The sequence below is a fragment of the Ambystoma mexicanum genome, chromosome 7p, assembly GCF_040938575.1.
Source record: "Ambystoma mexicanum isolate Mex_15411 chromosome 7p, UKY_AmexF1_1, whole genome shotgun sequence".
Classification (NCBI taxonomy): Eukaryota; Metazoa; Chordata; class Amphibia; order Caudata; family Ambystomatidae; genus Ambystoma; species Ambystoma mexicanum.
The window spans coordinates 253,440,170-253,453,161 of record NC_090939.1 but is presented as its reverse complement, the minus strand read 5'-3'; the positions used below and the strand labels follow the sequence as shown (position 1 = coordinate 253,453,161).

The 12,992-nt window shown below is 46.9% G+C and overlaps 1 protein-coding gene across 4 annotated transcripts in view; it reads left to right on the top strand.

Annotated features, from left to right (window-relative positions):
- SON (SON DNA and RNA binding protein) overlaps window positions 1-12,992 on the top strand; it is a 1,246,872-nt gene that overhangs the window by 647,632 nt on the left and 586,248 nt on the right. For all 4 annotated transcript variants that reach the window (XM_069636251.1, XM_069636250.1, XM_069636252.1 and 1 more), the window contains one exon: window positions 12,557-12,736. In XM_069636251.1, coding sequence (XP_069492352.1) covers window positions 12,557-12,736 — 180 coding nt within the window. The remainder of the gene's footprint in view (window positions 1-12,556; window positions 12,737-12,992) is intronic.

Below are 12,992 nucleotides of genomic sequence, written 5' to 3'. Positions count from 1 at the left end.
GTGAGGACTCTGCCTGATTCATCACAATAATATGCTTATAATTATTTTTTATGTTTGTGATGCCATTTTATTTGTGAAAGGTTTTTATTGTAAAACGTAAAACAATTAAAGCAAATTGTAAAAAAGATTTTATTGGAACTGAGTTGCCTTTCATTACATGACCTGCTTTTCCCTATAAATGATCAAATAAATTGAGAACAATCATTAAAATCTCTGGAGTCATATTTTTAATGGCAGGTATGTTGCGGCAATGTTGGTGGTATTCTGGTTTGCACAATAGGCCCTCTTGTAAGGTGTGGATTTGTAACTTTCAGAGTGACAATTTTTATCCAATCCTGATGCAAGGTACATTCTGGTGGACGTGCTCAGAACTTTCAAGGGCTGAGGAAGAGGGGAGTGAATTCACCTACTTGCTAATTGTTTCCCAAATGTAAACCCAAAGTGGCCGAAGTGGCTTTCCCTAAGGCGCTACCGTCCATCAGCATTCATTTGTCTTTGCTGCTACACCCTCTTGCACTCTTCAAATTCTAGCGACACCTAAGCAAAGGCACATATCAACGTCCAAGCTTCTAAAATTATGGAAGACCGAGCAGGAGTTCAGTAACTGAAGACAACTCTTATACAGTACTGCACATTGCTTAAAAAACTAAAGTAGAAATATGCTATTTTACCATGGTTCACTGGTCTTTTCTAAAGCGACTGACAATGGTCAAATTGCTATTGCTTGAAATGTGCACTAATAACATTGACATTAAACATTATTACAGTAACATTTTTTAAAAAATGATCACTGTGGGAGAGATTAGAATTAAATTCAATTTCCAGGTTTGAGCACTAACCTTTGGTCCACCATCATTCTGGGTATTAGGCACACCTGAGCCCATATGAACATGCTTTAACAGGATGCCAGCATTTCACCAGATCTATTTGAGGCAAGCAGAGCTCACCAGTGGAAAATTCCCTCTGTCAGCTCACAGTTAAGTTCACCAAATAATATTAATCGCCAAGTGGCTCCAATTGTATGCAAGGTTATCGACTATTTGGCCAAACACTTGGTAAATACTCCATACTCCACATTGGTTTATATCTGCAGTTGTGTTTTTTTAATGGATTTAGAGGTCCACCACATAAAAAGAAAAAAGGCATTGCTTAATTGGGGGTGGGGGCATATTTCACAGGCGGCAACATTGCCAACATTCTACTTCATTTGGTCTAGGCCTTCAAACCAATGGTTGAATCAGCACCTCAGCTTTAACGTACCTACAGTGTTGAATGGTGCTGGCCCCGGCAGAAGGAAACAATGTACTATTTTGCAATTGCAAAGGGATGTTTTCAAATAAAAAAAGAGGAGCTTTGGTCATTTTGGAGGGATCGATCTTCGTTAATTGGTGGGACCAGATGCATTCTCCTTTGAAGTTTGTCTTTGCTACCAAGTCCATGGCTTAATGTGCACCTCTGCTTTCAAATACCTACTGTACATGAAATATTGTATTAATAAGTTAAGATGTGCAAGGGTTAGTTTACTGAAAAACGCTCTTCATCTCACAACACAGAGACATTAAAGTATTCAATTGAAGTGATCCAAGAGTACAACTTCCCTAAAGCACTTGATGCTTTAGGGAAAAGCTCAGGGACCTACGTATGTGGAATGATTTTCAAAATCCTCAGACTGCCTTGCTATTCGATTTTGGAGGAACCTATGAAAAAATAAGTTAAAGGAGAGCAGTAGTGAAACAAAACCAGCATGTATACCTGCTTGTATCTGGGAGATGGGTCTAACCTCTAGTGGATTAGTGTTCTGCATAGGACATGCACCTTATGCAGAAGAATGGTACACCTGTGCGCATTGTGGACAAAGCATGCATGTGCAGGCAATAATGTTGATCCCATTGAATGCCACCTGGAGTGAACTGATAAACCTCATCTTGCACAACTGTATCGGCATGGCTGAGATTTTGAACCAAAATGGTATGGTGTTCCTGTGTCTTGATATTACCATGTGGGGTGAAAACTAATGAAGGGTCTCTCCAAATGTCCCTCTCAGGTACATTTTACAAGCATGGGCAATATTTAATACTGGCCCAACCCTTGGCTTACAGGGTTCAAATGAGCACAGGCCAGGTGAGACCAATTCCACACATCACACAAGTTAAATATAATAAATCACATAGCCTAGTTGGTACCATTTGTGATTGGGCTTATTCTGCATTTTCATCCTTTGCTCCAAGGTGGTGGTAGATGTGAAATATGTGCTATCCTAACTATAAAACATGGAGAGGTTACAGTTAATTCATTTATCGTCTATATATATATATATATATATATCTATATCAAAAGTTGTATGTGGGTTTGTGGCAAAGCGTTGTTCCTTATGCAATTCCACACTGTTTCACCAATATGCACCACATTTTGCATAGTTACCTGTTAGGACCCTCTGGACATTACTGGCTTCATGACATTTGGACACCCCACCCCTTCCCCCGTATTTCAGCACTTTCCCACATGAGACGGTTGCCTGAAATGGGCAAAACATCAATGTGGTCGTAGAAGGACCGGTTTCCGACATGAGGTACAAAACTCGAGGTCCCTGGAGAGAACACAGAAGGTCCCAGTATGCAGCAGCTCGCCAACTCTCACCTCCCCCCAACGTCTGCTCCGGGGTATGTCAGCCAGCCACACAGGCCCATTCTCAGTGCAGTTTACTTCAGGGTGCAAAGGACATGAAGTGATAAGTGAATCGGAACAGCAACCTACATGATCATTGATTTTCAACAATTGATAAATGTTACATGTCTATCTACAGAACCCGTTCAGCGAACGGGTGCTTTTGCTAATATGCAATGAAGATGTGTTTTATGGGGTTTGCAGAAGGCAGATAAAGAAAATGAAGCACAGGGAGAAACACTAATTTGTACAATAACATACCTGTAGACAAGTAGTTAAGACAAGATTAGAATCCATGTATTCCTGTTACAAAGTTAGCTACTTGGCAATTCCCTACCATTTCTTCTCGTTGTCAATCTTTATTTACTTCAGCACCTGACTGTAGTGTTCAGTTAATTTCTAAGCATTTTCCTATAAAATATATTGTAAACCTGAAGCTAAAGCATGTTAATAAGCAGTGATTAATAATGGACACAGCCAACTATCAAAGGTAAAACCATAGTGACTTTTAACAGAGCAGTAGTCGCACTTAATACATTATTGGGGTTTGCTGCAGAGTAATTGCAAGCAGCAACATAGCAACATAAGGATAGTGATTACTCCATCATAATGGTGCTCATAATTTTACTTAAACCTTCCAAAGTCTGCTTTTGCCCTTAAAGCACACCTCTCAACAGTTTTATTTGTGTAATTGTGTGCTTTATAGTGGTGCCAAGTTTGTTTCTAAGCACTCTGAAATATGACCGATAAGAGGGGAACAAAGTAAGAGTGATTAGCCAGGCTGCCACCAGTTTTCGTTAAATGTGGAAGCAGGATAGAAACAATATTTTCTGTCTAAAGAATCATCACCTTAGCTGATCAGCTATATCTGCCTCCTTTTTAGATGCAAATACCATCGCCAGATCACACAATTATTGTCAAGTGGGTGAAACTGGGATTAAAATACATATATTGTTCCAATGTCTTGGGTTTAGCCATTAGACCGTATGCCTTCTCTTTCATCCATTGTTGTGGATTTGTGAAGTGCTTTATATAGGTTTTCATTTTAATTCTTGGGGGAGCTGGGGCTGCTGCCCTAGCTCCTCAGGTGCCGGTACAAAATCCTGTACCTGTGTTGATGTCAACCCAGTTTCCATTGGCCCCACTTGAGAGGTTCCATGGCTATCCCATAACATACCCTATAACATACTTGTACCTTCATTAATCAGTGTAAACTGCGTTTTTATGCCATCCAGCCTCCTTCTCTGATGCCACCTCTAAAGCAGCTTTTGTTTTGTCTCATCTGGGTGGTATTGCAGCTGCATGGGCTAATCTGTTATTGGATGCTAATAGTCATGCGTTATATGACTTTGATGCCTTAATCACTGCCATGAATCGTGTCTTTGATACTCAATATAAAACACAGGCAACCGACATGGAGTTTCTTGAACTTAAACAAGGTAATACTTCCTTGTTAATCTACTTAGCCAAGTTTAACCAGTTAGCTGCAGAAGCAACATGGCCTTAAGATAAAAAAAAGCAGCAGTTTTTTTTTAGAAAGCACTGTCTGACGAACTTAGTATATGCTTGCTACAGTTCAGGTTGTACCAACTAGGTTCCATGAGTTATTAGTTCTAGTTTTGCAGACCGATGCTCGTAGGGCCCGAATGAAAGGGTGAAAAGAGGTACCCCCAACTAACAACCTCAAAAACTGCAATCTCAACCACTACTACCACTTCTGATATCGAACCTATGAATATAGGAACTATTCATGGTCCTCTGTCAAAATCGGAGAGGGGGCATAGGCGTAAAGCGAATGTTTGTGTGTATTGTGGTTCCTCTGAACATTTTTCGTGCAATCGTCAGAAAAGACCAGTATGGAAACAGGGAAACTTCAAAATTCGACCGTAGATGGAGTCCCACGGTCGAGTGGTTGTCCTCTGGACTCCCAGGCTCTCTCCTTGTTACGTCCAGCATATCTCTATTTCTTTTCTTCTTCAGAGTGATTTCCCACTACAATCCTGAGCCATGATCGACAATGGAGCAACAGGAAGTTATATGGATATACATTATGCCCGGCAGGCAGGTGTCCCTAAAATTCCGAAAGAGCAACCTGAAATAGTTAATGCAGTAGATGCCACTGCACTGGTCTCTGGATTAGATACAGAACAGACACAACTATCGCTGGTGTCCACTGACATAGGACATCAAGAACGAATGCCCTTTGATCTGATCAATGCACCTCAGAACAAAGTGATTCTAGGGTTACCCTGGTTGCAGTTGCACAACCCGCATTTTGACTCGGAAAGACATGAAGTAGTCTTCCCATCAGATTACTATAACACACATTGTTTTGATTCCGAGATCAAGGAGCCAAATTCCCTTTGCACAGCTATACTCACATCTATACCCTTTGTTGGGGCCATTAACGAAGAGTCCCAAAACGAGGATACCTGAAGAATATCATGCCTTTTTTAGATGTCTTTGACGAAAAGAAAGCTGAACAACTTTCCCTCACGGCCTTATGTCTGCCCTATTAGTTTGATTCCTGGGTCCAAGATACCATGTGGTTGGGTTTTTCTTTTTGGTAGTCTGTAGAACAAAACAAAATTGTAGATAAGACAGCAAGACATTTGTAAAGAATCGTCTCTACAGTTTTAGGCTCAACTTGTACTTACAGAGAAGGTTTCTTGAGATGAAAAATGCAGTGTCCGCATACAGGAGTAACAAAACAAGTCAAGAAAATGGAAGGAAAGTTAGTTGGGTTAGAGGGACCTACCCCCGGGCGGAAAGAGAACGCTCTAATAACAAAAAGGAAGTGTACAATGTTTCTTCAATGCAGCATCCAAAATCCAGTACACAAGTTTTCCAGAAATCCACAAAATATCTAACTCGTCCAGAAGCACATCACTAATGGTAATCAGCCAGAAAATCCAAAAGAAACCAAAGGCAAAATGTTCATTCAATGGGATATCCAAAAACAGTCCGTCAGGATGCGGGTTTCGTTACCAGGAAAGTTATAAGTGCAAAGTATCCAAATGTAATCCAAGAACAAAGACAATTCAGCAAACCGGGTCAGAGATCGAAAAATAGCAATAACACAAGTGAAATGCCAGGGAACTTACTTCAATAAGAAGCGCCAAAGCCATGGAAGGGCAGTCCTTTGTAAACCGTCGTAGTTGGGTGAAACGTGGCAACGCACCGTCATACGCTGGGTATCCATGGCAATGCGGAATACCCAACAATGTGAAACTGCGGCAGGAGATGCCCACGCGCATGCTCCCAGCATTGGTGTAAGCGCCCTGGTAACCACCAATAGTGACGGTAAAGAAACAGGGCTGAACATAGTTTGCGTTGCAGGAGAGCCACTCCCCTGCGAACCATGACAATTTGGGAAATGTGATTGGTTAGTTTGAATCTGCGGGCAGTGCTCTGTGGTCCTTCCTCTCCCAGCTCGGTTGGCCTAGCAGATATCTGGGCTCGACTCCATCTTTGATTTATTGTTTGTACATGTCCGCTGTCAGTTCGTCTGAGTGTAGCGCTGACAAATATTAACCTGTGTGCAGCTCTCTTTATCCTTGGCCTGGTAAGCAATTCTCTGTATGCTTTCTCCCTGTCAGACTAGCCACTGTGCAGCAGCAGTTCTGTGGGCTTCCTGCTGCCCAAGAGTTTGTTTCCCAGTCCCTTAAAGGGACAAAACTTGCTTGTTGGGCCAAATGAAAAGTTCCGGCCATGCTGCTAAGGTAGGGTGGGAGGTACATTAAGCAAACTAGCATACACACTTTCCTTTTAGAACTATGGTGCTTTATTGGGACCAGCGTGTCACCTGTATTTCCTGATGGGAGGCTGCCATACATTCTGAGGATGAAAGGTGTAATACCCTTGTTTCGAGGGGATTGGGTCCTCCGACCTATACCATATCTATGACAGTAATCACCACAGCTTTGCTGCTTCGGAAAATCTTTCGGCGCCTGCTTCGATGACGTGGATACGCTGTCCTCGAGGGCCTCCGTCGAGCCGACGTCACTGGATGTTTTAAGTAGGACGCACGACGCCTGTGCCTCAGTTCTGTTTTTTCTGCAAACGTGTCCGCTTTGGAGATCTCGGCACGCCTCGGTTCTACTGAATCCTGTTCTTTCAGTTCTTCGAACCTGTTCCTTTGTGTATTGAAAATGTCTTCGGCTTCTTCCACCCCGCAGTCGGGTTTTAAGACGTGTCGGGTGTGCGGGTCCAAGATGTGGTTGACTGACATGCACAACGCTTGCCTCTGGTGCCTCGGGGAGGACCACGATACGGATGACTGTGTCGACTGCCAGTCGCTTACATTGAAGGCCTTGCGGAAGCGTAAGAAGAAGCTGTCCGTGGGTAAGGTTGCCAAGCCCTGGAAGTCGCGATCCACTGGAATTTCGATGGACGATTCGAGGGGCGACTCTCCGCATTGTCGTCGTGAATCCAGGGGGTCTCGGTCCAGGAGTCGGTCTCGCCATTCCTCTGCCTCTTCGAGGCACTCACGGAAGCGCCGTCACAGGTCGCCTTCCGCGTCCTCATCCGAGGACTCCGCCCGTCGGCGGGTTGCTTGTCCCAACAAGCATTCCACTCCTGAGGAATGGGATTCCTTCCAAAAGGAGATGATGGTGATTTTTCAATCGCAGGGCTCCGGTCTGTCCGCGCCGTCGAAGGACGCCGGCCGTGACCGTGCTAGAGACACCACTCGTACGCCTTTGGGCTCGAGCGGTCATCACGACCACTGGATGCCTTCGAGGTCCCGGTCGGACAAGGATGGTCGCTCTAAACATGCCCGTTCCAGGTCCCGGTCCTCGATGCCCTCGAGACCGTGTGAGCCTATGAAGTCTTCGAGGAAGACATCGACGCCAAGGTCGTCGAGGGACTCTCTCGAGGTTCCACCTCCAAGGAAGTCTTCAACACCATCAGCGCCCAGGCTGTCGAAGGACACGCTCGGGGCTCCACCTGCGAGGCCTGTGTCGACGCCGTCGAAGTTGTCGGTGCCTCGCTCGACCCCGATTCCCTCGACGCCTTTCGAGTCTGCTTTGTCGGAGGTACCCCGTGGCACGGTGGAACCCCCCGAAAGGCTCTGGCCAAGGCTAAGAATGTCTTTGTCCCTTTTTCTGTGCCCTCTTTCCAACCTCTGGATTATATTTCTGAGGGGGATGAGGGATCTGAGGAAGGTTTGGTGCCTGAGGGGGTGCCTGACGAGATTTTGTCTGGTCACAACCAGGTTGGTCTGGACACCTCTCCGGAGGTGGAGTTCTGTCGGCCTGAGCCTGGCACCCATGCCGAGTCCTCGTACCGGCACCTTATGTCGAGGGTCACGGAATACTTGGGGTGGTCTGCGCCACCTGTGGATTTTCTGCAGGATGACCCAACGGACATCCTCAACCAAGGTCCTCCAACTGACCCGGTAATGCCATTCCATATGGCTGCAGCCTGGACCGCTCAGGAGACTCTCCCGACAGTGAGCAAGTCTTTGCCGCGATAATACCACCCAGCCAGTAGTGACCCCTGCTACTTGACTACGCACCCCACTCCGGAGAGTTTAGTGGTGCAGGCGGCCACGGCCCCAGCAAAGCAGGCGTCGTACCCTACCATCCCTCCTGATAGGGAGGACAAGCGTTTTAATGGCTGGGCGAAGAAAGTGTTTTCTTCAGGGAGTATGGCTTTACAGGCAGCCAACTCTGTATGTGCCTTGTCACGTTTCACGCACACTCTGTGGAACTGGAATTCCTTGGCAGTTGAACATATTCCCGAAGGGGAGGAACGGGATGGTTTTCTTGCTATTGTACAGGATGGCAAGGATGCCATGTGTGAGACCGTTCAGTCGGGTTTGGACATGGCAGATTGTGTCAGCCGGTCCATGGCGGCGAACACCGTAATACGAAGGTTTGCGTGGTTGCGGAAGTTGGGTTTTTTTTCCTGATGTGCAGGCCCGGCTCCTCAACATGCCCTTTGATGGTGAACATCTTTTTGGCAGTAAGGCTGACAAGAGCCTTGAGAGGTTGCAGACCTCCAAAGCTGCAGCGAAGTCGTTGAGCGCTGCAGTTCGCCAACCACCGCCTTTTCATCCTAGGGGACAGCAATGGAGGGGAGGCTCCTTTCGTTATTACTCATCCTTTAGTAAATCAAGAGGAGCTGCAAGTCAAAGGGGCCACCGTAGGGGTGCCAGAGGTGGAAAACAGGGTACTCGAGGTGCCAAGGCCGCTCGGGCAGTTGCCTCTTTGCCCTCACTCATGAGGCCATGTCCCATGGTTTGCCGGTTGGGGGAAGGCTGTCGCAGCATCTTGTAGAGTGGCGTGCCATTACTTCAGATGTGTTGGTTCTGGCGATCATAGCCCACGGCTACTGTCTTCCTTTCTGGCAGAGGCCTCACGACAATCCACCAGGGAATCTCTTTGAAGAGTCCGGATCCGCTCCTTGCGCAGGAAATTCAATCCTTGCTGTAGAAAGGCGCCATAGAACTGGTGCCTGTAGCGGAGAGGAACAAGGGATGGTATTCCCCTTATTTTTTTTTATTTCAAAGAAAGACGGGGGATGGAGACCCATCATGGACTTGCGCGGTTTGAACAAGCTCCTCAGGAAGGACAAGTTCAAGATGGTTACTCTTTCTCAAGTCCTCAAGGCCCTTCAACTTCAGGACTGGTTGCTGCCTCTCGACCTCAGGGACGCTTATTTTCATGTGCCGATCCATCCAAGGCACAAGAAGTACCTGAGGTTCGCGGTTGGCGACTCGCACTTTCAGTTTCGGGTCCTGCCGTTCGGATTGACCTCCGCCCCGAGGGTCTTCACCAAGCTCATGGTGGTGGTGGCAGCGTATCTCAGGAAAGGGGGGAATCACGTCCACCCCTACTTGGACGATTGGTTGATCAGGGCGGGCTCTCTCGAGCAAGTCCTGGACCATCTGTCCGTCACCTGCCACTCCGTTCACAAGCTGGGCTTCTCCCTCAACTTAAAAGAAGTCCCATTTGACGCCAACCCAGCCGCCCCAGTACATCGGAGCAGTGCTCGACACATCCCTGGGGCAGTGTTTTCCTCCCCAGGTGAGGGCTCATCACATTCAGCAGATGGTGCAAAAGTTTCAACATGCCCAGAGTCTCCCGGTGTTCGAGTTCTTGAGGTTGCTTGGCCTCATTGCATCCTGCATTCTTCTTGTGCCGGAGGCCTGGTTGCGGATGCGATCTCTGCAGTGGGCCCTCAAGATGCAGTGGTCGCAGTCCTCCGGCAGGATGTCGGACCCCGTTCAGGTGCTGCCCTCAATCGCCCAGGACCTTCTGTGGTGGGCCGTCGAAGGCAATCTGATGAAGGGGGCTCCTTTTTGTCTACCCTGGCCGGAGCTGACGATCGTGACGGACGCATCCCTCACGGGATGGAGAGCTCACACCAACGAGTTGACAGTCAGCGGTCGTTGGTCTCCGTCGGAGTCCAGACTCCATATCAATCTGTTGGAGCTGAGGGCGGTCAGGCTTGCCCTGAAGGCTTTTCTGCTGACTGTGCGAGGAAAGAATGTCCTGATTCTGACGGACAACACAGTAGCCATGCACTACCTCAACAAAAAGGGCGGGGGGGCAGGGTCACTTCCTCTGTGCAGGGAGGCGATGTAGCTCTGGTTCTGGGCCATCCAGCAGGAAGTTTCGATCTCGGCAGTTCATCGGGCCAGATACAAAAACAAGATGGCGGACGCTCTGAGCACGCAGAGCGCAATCTCTCACGAGTGGGAGCTGGCTCAGGAGATTCTCCTTGAGATCTTCGCCCTTTGGGGGACCCCTCGGGTGGATCTCTTCGCCTCCAGTGTCAACCGGAAGTGCGAAAGGTTCTGCTCGTGGGAATTTCCTCCAAAAGGAGCCTTAGGAGACGTGTTTGTGGTGGAGTGGTCCTTCCCACTGCTGTATGCGTTTCCTCCAGTCCCCGTCATCCTGCAAGTGCTGCTGAGGTTACGTCGGTTCGGTTCCCGGTTGATCCTCATTGCTCCTGCTTTGGCTCGGAGGACGTGGTACCCGGACCTTCTCGACTTGTCCATCTGCCTTCCACATAGTCTTCCCTAGCCAGAGGTCAGATCCCTCAACCTTCACGCTTGGCTTCTGAAATGTTGAGGTATAAGGATTGGGATCTCCCTGAAGACGTGATGGAGGTGTTGTTTTCAACCAGACGACCGGCAACAAATTCCCTGTACCGTTGCCGTTGGAGAAAGTTCTGCGACTGGTGCAGGGTTAAGAATGTGGATCCTTTTTCATGTAACATTCCTGTGGTTCTGTCTTTTTTACTTTTGTTGGCCCACAGGGGCCTGCAGGTGGGTACTGTTAAAGGTTACCTGGCGGCGCTATCTATATTTAAGCGCTCGTCTGAGGAGTGTTCTTATTTCAAAATTCCTTTAATTTATCAGTTTCTCAAAGGACTTACTAATGTGTTTCCGCCGTCACCTTTCCAGGTGCCTGGTTGGGGGATGAACCTTGTTCTGAAATTCCTTATGGGTGCTCCGTTTGAGCCTTTACATTCTTGTCCTTTGAGGCTGTTAACCCTTAAAACTGTTTTAAGTTGCGGTCACTTGCGCTCGCAGAGTTAGTGAGTTGCAGACACTTTCAGTTAAGCCACCCTTCACTGTGTTTCATAAGGACAGGGTTGTCCTTAGAGTTCGTCCTTCCTTTATTCCGAAGGTGGTGTCGGAATTTCATTTGAGTCAGAAGGTTATTCTTCCAGCATTTTATCCTCCTCCACATCCTGGTAAGGAAGAGGAGAGGCTCCATAGGTTGGATCCTAGGAGAGCTTTACGTTTCTACATTTCTCACATGTCCCGGGTCAGAGTGGACGATCAGCTTTTTATAGGTTACGCTGGAAGGCGTTTGGGACAAGCTGTTACTAAGCAGACTTTGTCTAGATGGATTATCTTGGCAATTTCTGAATGTGACCGCTTGGCGGGTTAGGACCCTCCGGTAGGCTTACAGGCCCATTCTACTGGGGGTACGGCTGCCTCTACTGCCCTGCAGAGGGGTGTTCCTATTCGTAACATCTGTGATGCAGCCACTTGGGCTTCGGTCCATACTTTTATACGTTACTACTCCCTCGATTATATCCATGGGCAGGATCTGGCCTTTGGCAAGGCGGTCCTTTACTTTGTAATTTGATTGGGCATTCTAAATGTCTACATTCTAAATTCGTTTCCCTCCTCCATACGTTGGTACTGCTTTGGGAGTCTGTCATAGATATGGAATACGTCGGAGGACCCATTCCCCTCGAAGAATAAGTTACTCTCTTACCTGGTAACGTTCTTTCGAAGGGATGGTCTGATGACGTATTCCACATCGCTCCCTCCGTACCTGCCCCGCTACAGAATTTCTTATGCGATTGCAGCTTACGTTTCCGCAAGGCTTTCTGTGGTCTACTGGCAGTGGTTTGGTGCCACACGTTCTGGGGAAAAAACTACAACTGAGTATACGGGCGTTGTGCGTCCTACTTATAACATCCGGTGACGTCGGCTCGACGGAGGGCCTCGAGGACAGCGTATCGACGTCATCAACGCAGGACGCAGATGCCGAAAGATTTTCCGAAGCAGCACAGCTGCGGTGATTAGGAATACGTTGTCGGACCATCCCATCGAAAGAACGTTACCAGGTAAGAGAGTAACTTGTTCGACCTAATGAAGGCAATAATTAAATTACATTCTGGAGTGAAAGCACATTCTGCCTGTTGGGAGTCAACATGTAATTGCCTGTTAGGATCATTCCTGTATAGCTTGGGGATGGCTAATTATACACTGGATGGCATCCCTGTACTCCTTAACTAATCCTACATGAGCTCATACTTATAAAAGCTGCTTTTCAAGATGCAAAGTTCCAAACTACTGTCTTTGCCAGAGTTTGGCTTTTCTGTGTTACTGAATTATTATTTACAAATCCTTGTTTTGCAGAATCCAAGTGTAAAAGCAGCACCCAAAAATCAGGTGACATTGACAAAAGAATTCCCGGTGTCGTCTGGGTCTCAGCATAGGAAAAAAGAGGTTGACAAAGTATATGGACAGTGGGTACCTGTTAAGAAAAACAAAGAAGAAAGTAAAGATGATGTTTTCAACAGCACTGGTCAGCCGCAGGTAAGCCTTATAAGAGCTCCTTTGAAATATTAATGTTTAAAACCATTACCATGTTTTAAGGACAGTTGTGTTTAAAGATGTATTGTTGGTGATGGCAGTGCTAGAGAGCCCTACAGAAGAGGAACAGTTTACATGGCCATGCTGAGAATAACATAGAATGCTATCTGGAAAGGACTTGATTTGTGCTTGATATTTACTCTGCATTCCTGTAGCTGTGGTTATTTAAGGGAAATTGGATTAAGAGAATGAAAGGTGT